General features: G+C 65.0%; 2 protein-coding genes across 2 annotated transcripts; one reads left to right on the top strand and one right to left on the bottom strand.

Annotated features, from left to right (window-relative positions):
- Positions 1-344: 344 nt before the first annotated feature.
- Positions 345-2,901, bottom strand: RRM1 (ribonucleotide reductase catalytic subunit M1; the record flags this gene model as incomplete). Its single annotated transcript, XM_088529813.1, has 4 exons — positions 2,793-2,901; positions 1,953-2,041; positions 1,060-1,237; positions 345-445 (listed from the first exon to the last, which is right to left on the bottom strand). Coding segments are annotated over exons 1-4 (387 nt in total), but the record flags the coding sequence as incomplete, so codon positions are not given.
- A 233-nt stretch (positions 2,902-3,134) lies between these two features.
- Positions 3,135-12,659, top strand: LOC148593705 (sodium-dependent proline transporter-like). Its single transcript, XM_088529812.1, has 15 exons — positions 3,135-3,215; positions 7,481-7,619; positions 8,202-8,333; positions 8,404-8,546; positions 8,653-8,702; positions 8,808-8,946; positions 9,029-9,163; positions 9,235-9,338; positions 9,409-9,533; positions 9,618-9,730; positions 9,960-10,094; positions 10,170-10,269; positions 10,379-10,497; positions 10,574-10,747; positions 12,531-12,659. Exons 1-15 carry the CDS (start codon positions 3,135-3,137, stop codon positions 12,657-12,659), a joined length of 1,818 nt encoding a protein of 605 aa, XP_088385938.1.
- Positions 12,660-13,826: the final 1,167 nt, after the last annotated feature.

Genomic DNA, 13,826 nt, shown 5'->3' with positions numbered 1-13,826 from the left:
GAACTCCAACTGCAACAACTTGAAATTAGACACCAAACCTCACCTTTCCCTTCTGTGCACATAAAAGGGGTTACTACATCAAAAGGCAGTTTTTCTTCAAATTTAATTAACTAGTTGCACAGGTTATGACAATGAGGACATCTAAGAAAACAGATCTTGCTAGAGGAATATCCTTAAAGGACGGAAGTTCGGAGACCACCTCTTTTACTGTGAACACAAGAGTTATCTCCACTGGTTCTGGTGTCCTTTTGGGGCTAAAGGAGACACGGTTGACATAGAAATAAGAAAAATTCATTGTCTAAACCGGTTCCCTGAATCTTCAGAACTGCAGAAACGTTACATACGTCTTTGTTGGCCAACACTATCTCTAGAGTCTCTTTGGAGATCATTGGCGAGTGCTTCCCGTTGTGAGGGTTTACGTAGTTGTAGAGATCATCCATCACATCTACAGCAGAAATGGATTTAAAAGAAAGATGAAGTGAGGCACTCGCAGAGGTACTTACATGTACTTTGTCATTCATTTTCAAGGATTTGACACACAGGACTCCACACTCCACACAACAACCCCCTCCAGCTCCCCGTGCATACAACCCCTCACCTTCCCAGCTCTCCAATGTCTTTTCTACCTGCTCTGTATTATTTTCCATTGACCTTAAAAAAAAGCACTTTGCTTAGAGCCATTTTTAATAAACTTCATGATTCTGTGACAGCCACGGGATTGCAGTCTAACCAATGCAAAGTGCAGCAGGCAATTCCACTTCAGAAGCAGAAAACTTTTCAAATTGATCCTCTTTTTACAGGTTTAGTGATTTCTTTTTTGAAAGTGGGAAAAGAAAGTGGGTGCATCCTGATTTCAATCAATTGCATTCTTCAGTCCCTTTTATTCAGATATTTCTTCACAAAACAGACAAGTTGATTTTCTTTGTGACATGCGTAAAATTGATGATTTTCATTTTCATGCTATTTTTAGTTAAAGTACCTAATTTCTTGCATATTTACGTCCTCCAGAACTCCCTCCTTTTCTGATGAGCTGCTATCCAGGTGTCCCCACAGACCTACCACTGAACACTTTCTTGGTTTCCTTGTGCAGATTGGACACGGCGATCCTCGCCGCCAGGATAGCGTAGTCAGGGTGTTTGGTGGTCAGAGTCGCAGCCGTTTCAGCAGCCAGAGTGTCCAGTTCCACTGTGGTGACACCGCTGTAGAGCCCCTGAATCACTTTCATGGTGATCTGGGCCTGAAAAAGCAGAATTCTGCACATTAGCTACAAAGATGGTGTTTTAACCATTTAAGAAATATGCTTTACTATAAGTTCTATCTTTCATTCTGCTTAATTAGGAAAACAAAATAAAAAACCCTCTTGATAAAGCACTGCCTCCTAAAGTTTTAAACCAAGTGATATTGGGACCAGAGAGAGAGCAGGGAGAGGCAAAGAAAACAAAAACCGTCAATCACCAAGAACGTTCCCTCTGCAGACACTTCCTGAAGGCTAAAATAAGGTAGCAGCAAAATGCGTGGAAAAAAAGTCACATGAAAACTGTACCTGCTTGCAAGTTTTATAACTCCAGATGCAGCTGACTTTATAAAACCTGGACAAGACTCAGAACTAAGCTTGTAATTGAAGAAAATAAAGCAGATCTTGGAGCTCTGAAGAGCCCAAGTTGGCAGCTCCAAATGAACAGAGGAGCTCTGCATATTGGATGAAAATCTCACAGCCTGCTACGGCTCCACGGGGCTGTTGGCCTCTGTGCTGGCTGTGGAAGCAGCAGCTCGTAGAGGTGGGAGCAATAAGCACCCAAAATCACACGCAGTTTCTGCACTAGTGCCATAACAGGCTTTTCCTTTACTGAAAACAAGGAAAAAAACGAGGGAGGACGTGGTCCTCTTGGCCTTTAGCAAAGAGCACCATGAGGGGCAGAGAAGAGGAACAAGGGGAGGCAGGGGAGGCTCACGGGATCCACGAAGTCGGCGTTGAGGCCGTAGCAGAGCTTCTGGATGCGCGACGTGATCTTGTCGAACATGACCCGCTCCTGGCGGCCATCTGTGGGGAGGAGGGTACGGACAGAGCGGCCCCCGTTACACCCGGGAGCAGGAAAAACGGTGTCCCCTGCCCAGGAGGAGCCCCCGCGCCAAGGCCCGGCCTCAGGGCAAGGCCAGGGAGCTCCTGCTGGCCAAGGGGGGCACGAGGACCCGCTGAAGCACCACGAATCACCCCCCCGCGCACGAGGGAAGCGGCCCAAGGGCTTTGATGCCATTTGGGGTCCCCTCTGGGCCACAAGGCCACAGAGCTGGTCCCCTGCGAGCGCTGGGGGCCGGGGGGGAGGCCCCGATTAAAGGCACAGGGACCAGCCCCAAAAGTGAACGGCTTGGGGGGGGCGGGTTGCCTCCCAAAGCAGGTGCCCCCAAAACACAGGGGTGACCCCCAAAACACAGGGGTGACCCCCCAGGAGAGCTGTCACCTCAAGGCATAGGGGTGATCCCCCAACACCCCAAAACACAGGGGTGACCCCCCCCCAACACCCACAATAGAGGGGGACCCCCCCCCCCCAGCAGAGGCTTCACCCCACAGCACAGGGGTGACCCCCTCGCCCCCACCCCCAGGAAAGGCTCCCCTCCCCCCCCCCCCGAATCACCGGTGAGGACCCCCCGCCCCGTCCCCACCCCGAGGAGACCCCCCCCCCAGCACAGATGTGACCCCCTCTGCCCCCAGAAAAGCCCCCCCAACCATAGGGGCGACCCCCCTCACCCTACCCCCATCCTCAGAACAACCCCCCCGAAACACAGGAGCTCACCGCGCTTCACGACGTGCATGGCGGCGGCGGCGACGTCCCGGCGCGCGGCTCCCCCAACGGCTCCCGAGCGCCCCGCGCGCGCTAACGGCTTCCCGCTCCCGCCAACCGCGCTGGCCCCGCCGCGGCGCCGTAGCGCCCCGCCCTCCGGCTGAGGCCGCCGCCGCCATCTTGGCTCCGGGCACCGCCTTGTTTTCGCCTGCTTCGCCCGCCGGCGGGACCTCGCGCGCTGCCTCTCACCCCTTTGGGGAGACTCGTCCCGTGCCACCTCCCCGCCCGCCCCTGTTCGCACCGCAGAAAGCAGCACCCTAGGCGGGGCAAGCAGGCCGCCTGCCCGCTTCCAAGATGGCGCCCGAAATCCCGCCTCTCCTTCGAGAGCAGCGGCGAGACGAGAACGGGCTGTTGACGCCAGCCAGGGGGCGCCACGTACGGCGGCGCCGCAGGGACAAAACACCCGCGTTAAAAAAAAAAAAAAAAAAAAAAAAGGAATTACAGCAATAAAATAAAAACGATTTTGCTGATTGCAGTAAAGCCAGGCCCAGGCGGAGCATTTAGCGCGGTTCTGCGGACAAGGGGCGCTTACTTGGCCCCTGGCGGCCCATTGGGGTCTTCCCCATGGGGCCAGGCCGGGGGCCACCATGGCCACTGCCACACAGTGCCAATACGCGCGGTTGGCGACCCCGGAGCGGCTCGGAGCGGGGATCCAGCTCCGGGGCCTCCCGGCGAGGAGGGACACGGGAAAACTCCAGAACCCACCCAGAAAGGACTCTAAATTCGGGGTCGTTTCTCTGTTTTGTGAGAAAAGGACGTACAGGCTTGTAACAGCAACAACAAAACCAGCATTCACAGCGATTTCTGTGACCTTTGAGCTGTGTCGCTCTTTGCCCTCGGGTTCTCCTTTATTGTAATGTTTATTATCATTAAGGATGATCAGGGGCCTGGAACATCTGCCCTATGAGGAGAGGCTGAGGGAGCTGGGCCTGTTCAGCTGGAGAAGAGAAGGCTGAGAGGGGACCTGAGCAGTGTCTAGAAGTACCTCAAGGGAGGCAGTGAGGAGGATGGGGCGGCCTCTTTTCACTGGTGGCCACCGACAGAACTAGAGGAAACGGCCACAAACTGAAGCACCAAAAGTTCCACAGGAACTTAAGGAAATTTTTTTTAACAGTGAGGGTGCCAGAGCACTGGAACAGGCTGCCCAGAGAGGCTGTGGAGTCTCCTGCTCTGGAGATCTTCAAACCCGCTTGGACGCAGTCCTGTGCCACATGCTCTAGGTGACCCTGCGTGTGCAGGGGTTGGACTGGATGATCCCTAGGGGTCCCTTCCAACCTTGAGCATTCTGGGATTCTATGATTATTAGTAGTATTCACCGTGGTGTTTGGACACCGGGGACAGCGGAGCAGCCCGTGGCTGGAGGGGACGCCGCGCAGGTCCCTTCCCTGGACACGGTGTCCAGGGCCTCTCTTGCTGCCGACCTCTCTTCCAACCCCGCCGTTGCACAGCTCCGGCTACGCCGCCGCTGCAGACGCTGGTCTTGGGCTCACGTCTTCGCTGCATGGAGACGTCTCGGTCCCAACATGGACAGGAGCCTATGCTGCCCTTGTCCCATCTCCAGGTGCCTCCAGAAGCTGTGAGATGGGGTCTCACGGGGTATCATCTAGTCTGTAAGGATTAAATGCAGATGGAGGCATCCAGCCCTCCACCTCTGGGTCTTTGGTGCATCATGATGCCCCGTGATGGATTCTGAGAAAACTCATTTCCCAAAACTGATGACACTCGGTTCCCCACTTAACTTTGGGTCATCTGTGTGGCTGTACCCAAAGCAAGACCTTCAGAGTTTTCCAAGTTAAACATACCTCTTCCCTTCCACCCCTCTCAAGGCAGATCAGTTCCTTGACCTAGAAACACCTGCAGAAACATCAGCCAGTGAAGACACCACTTGACTTTGGCTGTTTCTGCCCCGAGCTCTAGGACGTGGCAGAGTCCCACGACCACGAATGTGGTCTGGTAGATGGTGTGAGACAGAGGCAACCGCAGTCACCGAGTGACTTGTCTCCTTCTTTCCTTGGTTTCCTCCCGTGTGGAAGTTCCTTTTCCCCTGCAAAGCTGGGCGTTTACAGCCTTTCCAAGCTGGGCAGAAGACGGGGCAATTCAGCACCCTGTCCCATCCTGCACAAGTGTCTGCGGTTCAAAGCAGTTGTTTCTGCCGGGTCCAGGCGAGAAACCTGCCCCGGCTCCGCTCTCCCTTCCCTGCTGCGGTGGCAGAGGACGGTCATGGATGAAGGGAAACTTCCTGCTCCAGGGAGCCTGCTGTGATCAGAGGTTAGAAACGGGCTCCAGGTGCAGCACTACGGAAATGGCCAAAGGGCATCAACCACCACGAAAAATGAATGCCTATGATATAGAGGGACGCGCAGAAGCTGGTGTGCAGCAGGGGCCTGCGGGTTAGAAACCTCGTCCTCGTGTTTCCTGGTGGAAAAGAGGTGGAAGCTCCTTGATGGCTGGTGCAAATTCAGCCTCTCTTTGGGGTTAGGTCGAGCTCTCTTCCAGCAGATGCTGCTATTGCTGACGCTGTGAAAGGGGTCGACCAAAATCCAGCTCTGCTCTTCGTGCTCCTTCCTCAGCTGGCCGGTCCTCCCATCCCAAGGACACTCGCTGCTCCAGGGGGGTTAGGGACGCAGTAAAGGCTGTTTTGGTGGCCGCAGCCATCGCGTTGACTTGCAAAGGGCGATGGAGCCGTTGCCGAAACTGCTCCTTCCTTCCATGCCGGAGGGGACGGCGGGTGGCCGGACCCCTCGCCGCGGCCGCGCGTCCCTCTGCGCCGCTCCGTGTCACCTTCCCAAAGCTGCCGGGACGGGACAGGTCCCCGCGGTCCCGTGCGCCCGGGCAGGGCCTCATCCCGAGCGCGGGGCGTCTCCGCGGGCACGGAGCGGCCCCGGGGCGGAGCCGCGGCGGGAGCAGCGCCCGGAGCGCGCCCGGCCCCGCGGCGAGCAGGAAATGTCACGCAACGGGCACCATGCCACGGCGGCGGGACAAGGACCCCATGGGGACGGGCACGCGGGCGGCCCCGCTGACAGCGCCCGGCCCGGCGCCGAGCTGGGGCCGTCGGAAGCGCTCGGCGCCCCAGGGAGCCCCGACGCCAAGGGGATGGCGAGGAGGGAGGACTCCGTGGGACGGCGAGGCTGGGGGATCCATAGGATGGTGAGGATGGGGGATCCATGGGATGGTGAGGATGGGAGATCCATGGGGTGGTGAGGATGGGGGATCCATGGGATGGGGGCTCCATGGGGTGGTGAGGATGGGGGAATCCATGAGATGGTGAGGCTGGGGGAATCCATGGGATGGGGGCTCCATAGGATGCTGAGGATGGGGAATCCATGGGATGGTGAGGATGGGAGATCCATGGGGTGGTGAGGATGGGGGATCCATGGGGTGACGAAGATGGGGGATCCATGGGGTGACGAAGACGGGGGATCCATGGGATGGTGAGGATGGAGGGCTCCATGGGATTATGAGGATGGGGGATCCATGGGGTGGTGAGGATGGGGGATCCATGGGATGGTGAGGATGGAGGGCTCCGTGGGATGGTGAGGATGGGGGATCCATGGGGTGGCGAGGCTGGGGGATCCATGCGAAGGGGGTGGGGGGTCTCTGTGGGATGGCAAGGCTGGAGGTCTCCATAGGATAGTGAGGCTGGGGAGATCCATAGGATGGTGAGGATGGAGACTCCATGGGCCGGCGAGGCTGGGCGTCTCCCCTGCCCTGTCCCTGGTGCCAAGGTCACCGTGTCCCTTCCCCATCCCGCCGGTCAGAGGTTGGTGGCTCCGTGGGGCTGCTGAGGCCGGAGCCGGGATTCCCCTTGGCAACGGGGCAGCGCTGTGTCCCCTGCGTGGGCAGAGCGCCCTGTCCCCTGCCTGCAGGTGGCCCTGGGGGGTCACACATGGGGTCGGTGATGGCCCCGACGCTCCCCTGCTGCTGGGGACATCCCAACCCGGAGCAGCCGTGGGTGTCCCGGGGCGGGAGGTGCCGGGACGGGAGCGCAGGCCGTGCCGGAGCGGGGACGGCTGCGGCGGCGGCTCCGTGCGGGGCTCTCCGGAGGCTCCCGGACATGGAGGCGCTCGATCCGCATCCCGCCGCGGTGACGGGCGGCTCCTCGGGAGGTGACATCTGCTGCGCGGGCTCCCCGTGTGCCGGGGAGGCTCCCGAGGTCACCGCGCGCCGCCCGCGGACTTTGCACGCGACGGGGCCGGGACGCGGCGCGGCCGGCGTGGAGCAGTGGGACCGTCACCTGGGGTGACCCGGGCGCCTCGGTGTCCCCAGGGCGGCCGGGGAAGCCGCAGGACGCGACTGGGGGCTCTGCGGCCTCAAACCCGCTCCCGCTGCGGTGCCGGGAGCGGGATGGGCGCAGGGAACGTGCTGCGTTTGGGGCTTTCCGCGCCCCCCGTTTCCCACCTCGTGCTGCAGAGTCCGTTCCCAAAGCCCCATCGCGGCGTGTGGGGATGGGGGAAGGACGCGGGTGCCCGCGCGGGGAGGCAGCGCGTTCGGCTGCTGGGTGCCTCGGTGGTGCAGACCCTGCACCGTCCCGATGTCCCCCGGCCCCGTGCCCTGCGGGAGCTCCCTTCCCCGCCGCGTCCCGGCTCCGTGGATGCCACAGGGTGCCCCGGGGCCGTCGCTGACGCTTCCTCCCTCCGCAGGGGAGCGTCCTGCGGGCGATGGCCCCCGCGGCCCCGCGCTGGCCCAACCCGCACCAGTTCCTGCTGGGCTGCGCGACCGCCTGCCTGGGGCCGGCCACGCTGTGGCGCTTCCCCTACCTGTGCTACCGCAACGGCGGAGGTGAGCGCCGCAATAACCGCCCCGCGTGGGGCCTTTGCTGCAGTGGCCTCGTCCCGCGGCGCCGGTGACGGTGACGGACCCCCCGGCCGCTGGGTGTCAGTGCCGCCCATGCCGCACGCGGGCACCGGCCGCGGTGCCCCATGTCCCCCGGGCCTGGCCGCTTCGCATGGCAGCTGCTCGCCCGGAGCTGCGCTAATGACAGCGCGGGCCCGTTAATGAGCACGTTAACGAGCAAGTGAGCGGGCTCGTGAGTGTTAACGAGCAAGTGAGCGGGCTTGGAGGGGAAAGCGGGCAGGGGACGGGCCCTGGCTGTCTGCTCTCCGTTTTGCCCAGAAAAGGCCCTTTTGCAGTGCCCATCTGGCCGCTTTGGGGCTGCGGGGAGCAGGATTCCCTCTGTGGAGAAGGCAGCGGGTCGGACTCGCTGTGTCCCATGGCGGGGTGGGAATTACGGATGTCAGGGGCTGCCCGGGTCTCCTCCTGCAGCTCCGAGCATCCCTGTGCCGGGGCTGCATCCCCGGGGCGTCGCTCCCGCACCCATCCCGGGGGCATCTCCCCGACCTGCGGTCGCTCTCCTGCTCCCAGGCGTCTTCCTCGTCCCCTACTTCATCCTGCTGCTGCTCGTGGGGCTCCCGCTGCTGCTCCTGGAGCTGAGCCTGGGGCAGCTGGGGGCGCGGGGGCCCGTGGCCGTGTGGAGCTGCTGCCCCCTGCTCACAGGTGCGTCCCGTGCCCGGCCGCGCGCGGCGCCCGCGCCGGCCCCGCTGCGACGCGCGGCGCCCGCCCGCAGGCGTCGGCGCGGCCATGCTGCTCGTGTCCGCCCTCGTGTCCCTCTACCTCGCCGTCACCCTCGCCTGGAGCTTCTACTACCTGGTGGCCTCCGTGCGGATGCCCTGGTCCTGCGCGGCCCCCCAGAACTGGGGCCTCTGCGAGGTGGGTCCCTCCGCGGCTGCCCGGGCGCCGCGTGGCGATGGGGACCCCTCGGCGGATGGCGATGGTGACAATGGCACTGAGGGGACCCACGGGGCTGTGGTTACAGGGCGAGTTCGGCAACGGCTCCCGCTTCAGCCCCGCCGAGACCTTCTGGAAGTGAGTGTCTGGAAGTGACACCGGGGGGTCCCGGGGCCGCTGCGCGCGCGGCCGCCTCGGCCGCCCCCCGGCCCCGCGGCGCTCACGGCCGTCCCCGCCGCCCAGCGCCGAGGTGCTGGGGGTGACGCAGAGCTCCGGCCTGGGGGACCCCGGCGCGCTGCGCGTGCCGCTGGCCGTGTACCTGCTGATGGCCTGGCTGCTGGTGGCGCTGCGCCTGCTGCAGGGCCTGCGCTACCCGGGCAAGGTGGGCGAGCGGCGGCGGCGGCGCCGCGCGGGTCCCCTCCGCGGAGCGGGGCCCAGCGTGAGCGCCCGGCATCCCCGCGCAGTTCATGTACGTGGCGGCCCCGGTGCCGCACTTGGTCCTGCTGGCCGTGCTCATCGGCGGCGCCACGCTGGACGGCGCCGGCGCCGGCGTCCGCTTCTTCCTCTCGTCGGACTGGCGCCGGCTGCAGAACGCTCAGGTACCGGCAGCTACCGGGCGCCTCCGCCGCCCGCGGCCGCCCGCGGCCTCCCGGCGCCCTCGTGCCCGCAGGTGTGGAGCGACGCGGCCTCGCAGGTCTTCTTCTCGCTGGGCATCGGCTTCGGCGGGCAGCTCACGCTGGCCTCCTACAACCGCCCGCACAACAACGTCGTGCGGTGAGCGGGGCGCGCGGCGGCGCGCGGGGCGGCGCGGCGCGGGGCGGCCGCCGTGACGCGCTGCCCGCAGGGACGCGCTGGTCATCGGCGTGCTCAGCGCCTGCACCAGCCTCCTCGCCGGCTTCGCCGCCTTCTCGGCACTGGGCTCCATGGCCCGCAGGCAGCAGGTGCCCATCGGTGACCTCGTGGCGTCAGGTGAGGTGCGCGACGCGGACGGGGACGTCCCGGACGAGGCCCCGCGTCCCGGCGCCCGTCCATGCCGCACCGTGCCGCCCGCAGGCCCCGGGCTGCCCTTCATCGCCTACTCCGAGATCGTGGCCCTCATGCCCGGCTCCATCTTCTGGTCCTTCATCTTCTTCCTGATGCTCTGGGCGGAAGGAATCGACTCGCTGGTGAACGTCCCCCTCCCCGGGCAGCCTCCCGGGCCGTGATGTGCTTGGGTTGGGGGGAACCAGGTGCCCCCCGTCCTGGGAACGCGGGGACAGGGACGGGGACGTGGCCAGGGCGGCGCGCGGGCCCCTTGCAGGTTCCAAGTTGCACCCCCAGTGTGGGGCTGCACGGGGACGTCACCGCGTCCCGCGGTACCCGGGGTCCCCCCGCACTGACCTCCCCGTCCCTCAGTTCGGCAACATGGAGGCGATCGTGAGGGCCATGCAGGACGCGTTCCCGGTCCTGCGCAACCTCAAGCCGAAAATCGGGCTCCTGCTGGGCATCTGCGTCGTCTTCTACCTGCTGGGGCTGCTCATGGTGACCGAGGTGCGGCCGGAGCCGCCAGCAGGGCCAGGGCCCCGGGTGCCCCCGGCGCAGCCCCGCTCATCCCCCCCGTTGCAGGGAGGCATCTTCTGGTTCACGCTCCTCGACAGCTACAGCGCCGGCTTCGGCCTCCTCTTCGCCATGCTCTGCATGAGCGGCGGCGTCGCCTGCTGCTACGGTGAGGACCGGGGTTGCTCCTGCCGCCGCCGGCGCCGCGGGAGCTCCCGCGGGGCCCCGGGGGACGCGAGGAGGCCGCCCGTCACCGCCTGCCCCGCGGCTCCCGCCAGGGCCCCGGCGGCTGCGCCGGGACGTCGCGGACATGCTCGGCCGGAGCCCGTCCTGCTGGAGCCGCGCGCTCGGCTGCGTCCAGGGCTGCTGGGCGGCCGTCACGCCGGCCCTGCTGCTGGTAGGGACCCCCCGCGCCGCCCCGCGTCCCGCTGTCCCCGTGGCACGGCGGGACGCGGGGCCGGTGTCCGCCGCAGGTCGCGCTGGTCTTCGCCCTGGTGCACGTGGGCGGCGCGGTGCCGCGCTACGGCGCCTACGTCCTCCCCCGCTGGGGCCGCGCGCTGGGCGTCTGCGCGGGCGTCCTGGTCTGCGCGCAGCCCCCGCTCTGGGCGGCCGTCGCGCTGGGCCGCCAGGACGGGACGCTGAGCGACGTGAGCGCGCGGGGACGCGGGGACGGGGGGGCATGGGGACATGGGGGCGCGGGGATGTGGGGGCACGGGGATGTGGGGACGTGGGGACATGAGGACGTGGGGACAGCGGGCATGGGGATGCAGGGATGTGGGGACACGGGAACGGGGGGATACAGGGACATGGGGGCATGAGGATGTGGGGGCATGAGGACGTGGGGACACAGGAGCATGGGGACATGGGGACGTGGGGACATGAGGATGTGGGGACATGGGGATGCGGGGATGTGGGGACACGGGAACGGGGGGATACAGGGACATGGGGGCACGGGGATGTGGGGGCACGGGGACATGGGGACGTGGGGACAGGGGAGCGTGGGGACATGGGGATGTGGGGACTTGGGGACATGAGGACGTGGGGACACGGAGATGCAGGGATGTGGGGACACGGGGATGGGGGGACACGGGGATGTGGGGGCACGGGGATGTGGGGACATGGGGACATGAGGACGTGGGGACAGCGGGCATGGGGATGCAGGGATGTGGGGACACAGGAACAGGGGGATACAGGAACATGGGGGCATGAGGATGTGGGGGCACGGGGACATGGGGACGTGGGGACAGGGGAGCGTGGGGACATGGGGATGTGGGGACTTGGGGACATGAGGACGTGGGGACACAGAGATGCAGGGATGTGGGGACACGGGGATGGGGGGACACGGGGATGTGGGGGCACGGGGATGTGGGGACGTGGGGACATGAGGACGTGGGGACAGCAGGCATGGGGATGCAGGGATGTGGGGACACAGGAACGGGGGGATACAGGGACATGGGGGCACAGGGATGTGGGGCATGAGGACGTGGGGACACAGGAGCATGGGGACATGGGGACGTGGGGACATGAGGATGTGGGGACATGGGGATGCGGGGATGTGGGGACACGGGGATGGGGGGACACAGGGACATGGGGGCACGGGGATGTGGGGGCACTGGGACATGGGGACACAGGGGCGTGGGGACACGGGGACAGGGGGACACGGGGATGGGGACACGGGGACACAGAGGCACGGGGATGTGGGGGCACTGGGACATGTGGACATGGGGACACAGGGACATGAAGACACGGGGGCATGGGGATGTGGGGACATGTGGACATGGGGATGTGGGACACGCAGGGGCTGTGAGGACGTGGGGGTGCAGGGACACTGGGACACGAGGACACGGGGATGTGGGGGACACAGTGGAGTGGGGACATGGGGACGAAGGGACGCAAGGGTGCAGGGACATGGAGACGTGGGGATGGGGGGGTGTGGGGACATGGAGACACAGGGAGGTGGGGGATGTGGGGACAGGGGAAGAGGGAATGCGGGAACACGGGGACGGGGGGACGTGGCAGACATGGGGATATGGGGACATGGGCATGCAGGGACACGGGGACGTGGGGATGCAGGGGATGTGGGACATCGCGGTGTGGGGGGACGCAGGGACACAGGGACATGGGAATGTGGGGACGCAGGGACATGGGGACATGGGGATGTGGGACATCGCGGTGTGGGGGGACGCAGGGACGCAGGGACATGGGAATGTGGGGACGCAGGGACATGGGGACATGGGGATGTGGGACATTGCAGTGAGGGGGGACGCAGGGACACAGGGACACGGGAATGTGGGGACGCAGGGACATGGGGACATGGGGATGTGGGACATCGCGGTGTGGGGGGACGCAGGGACACGGGGACGTGGGGACACAGGGACATGGGGACACGGGGGAGCGGGGCCGTGGCGCGAGCAGCACGCGCCCCCGCAGCGCTTCCGCAGGGCCCGCCAGCCCCGGCGCTCGTGGCGCGCGGACCGCGACCAGGCCCCGGACGTGGTGCAGCTGCCCTTCGGTGTCCCCCGGCCCGGCGGGGACCCTGGTGTCACCGCCGAGCCGTGACGTCCCGCGGCGCCGGAGCGCCCGGCCCGGCCGCGAGCGGGAATTCTGCTGCCGGAGCAGCCGGAGCAGCCGGAGCCGCCGCCGGCCGCGCGGGGCGGCTGCAAGGAGACGGGCGGCAGCCGGCGGCTCTTAAAATACCCAACATGCTTTATTGGACTGAAAAGTTTTATGAAATGACCGGGAAAAAAAAAAAAAGAGAAAAAAGAAAAAAAAAAACCCAAAAGAGGATTCGCAGGCGGCAGACGCGTCCCCCGGCGCCGCTCCGGGCCCCCCAGCCCTGCCCGCGCGGGCCCTGCCCGGGAGCGGCGGCCCCGGGCGGACGCAGGCACTTAGTCGTGGACAGGGATTCGCGCGGAGCTGGAAGCGGCAGCGGCCGCCCGGGACGGAGCCCGCGGCCGGGATGGAGCCCGGGCCTCCCCGCGGGGACCCCGGCGGGGCCGGGGGGTCCCCCCGTCCCGTCTCCTTCCCCCGTGGAGGTGGGTGTCCCTGCCGGGCCCCACGTCGTGCCCTGTCCCCCCAGCCAGCAGGTAGCCCCAGGTTGTCCCTCCAGCCAGCAGGTCCCGCGGGTCCCGTCCGCGCCGTGTCCCCTCGCTCGGCCTCTGCCCGGTGGCCGCGGTGGAGCCGCGCGGGGCCGGGGACCGGAGCGGGGCTCAGCCCCACGGCGTTTCCACCGCGGCGCTTGGTGCTCGTCCCGTTCCCACCGCGGCGCTTGGTGCTCGTCGCGTTTCCACCGCGGCGCTCGGTGCTCGTCGCGCTCCGGCCCCGGCGCGAGCGGCCCCCACGGCGCCCGCAAAGAGCTGGCGGAGGCGGAGAACCGCCACCCCCCCTCCCCTGGAAATAATACAATTAAAGAAGAAAACCGCATTGAAACCAAACCCAAATGCCGTGCGGCCGAGCAGAGGCAGGAGTAACTGGAAGCCATGCACAGCAAAGCCAGGGATACGGAAACTGGAAGGGGGAGAAAGGGCGGCCGTTTTCCGTGGGGGTGGGGAGGAGTCCTTTCCATTTTCTCGGAAATGAGGAAATAAATAAGTTTAAATAGCTCCTCCCGGTGCCGGTGTCACAGGACGGGACGCGGAGGCAGAGGGGTCCTGGGGCAGGGACGCCGGGGCCGGCGCTTTCCTTCGCCCGGTGCCGCCCGCCGGGGTTGGCTTCGCGCTCGCGTTG

The sequence above is a fragment of the Tinamus guttatus genome, unplaced genomic scaffold, assembly GCF_059628265.1.
Source record: "Tinamus guttatus ecotype Peru unplaced genomic scaffold, ASM5962826v1 Tinamus_guttatus_pri_ptg000349l, whole genome shotgun sequence".
In the NCBI taxonomy this organism is placed as follows: domain Eukaryota; kingdom Metazoa; phylum Chordata; class Aves; order Tinamiformes; family Tinamidae; genus Tinamus; species Tinamus guttatus.
This window is presented reverse-complemented; position numbering and strand designations above follow the sequence as displayed.

What these genes read in the sequence shown, in the direction of transcription:
- LOC148593705 (XM_088529812.1), top strand. Translation starts at nt 3,135, where the DNA reads ATGGCGCCCGAAATCCCGCCTCTCCTTCGAGAGCAGCGGCGAGACGAG. An exon ending in AGAACTGGGGCCTCTGCGAG is followed by an intron (nt 8,547 to 8,652) that starts GTGGGTCCCTCC and finishes CTGTGGTTACAG; the next exon opens with GGCGAGTTCGGCAACGGCTC. An exon ending in CGGTGACCTCGTGGCGTCAG is followed by an intron (nt 9,534 to 9,617) that starts GTGAGGTGCGCG and finishes TGCCGCCCGCAG; the next exon opens with GCCCCGGGCTGCCCTTCATC.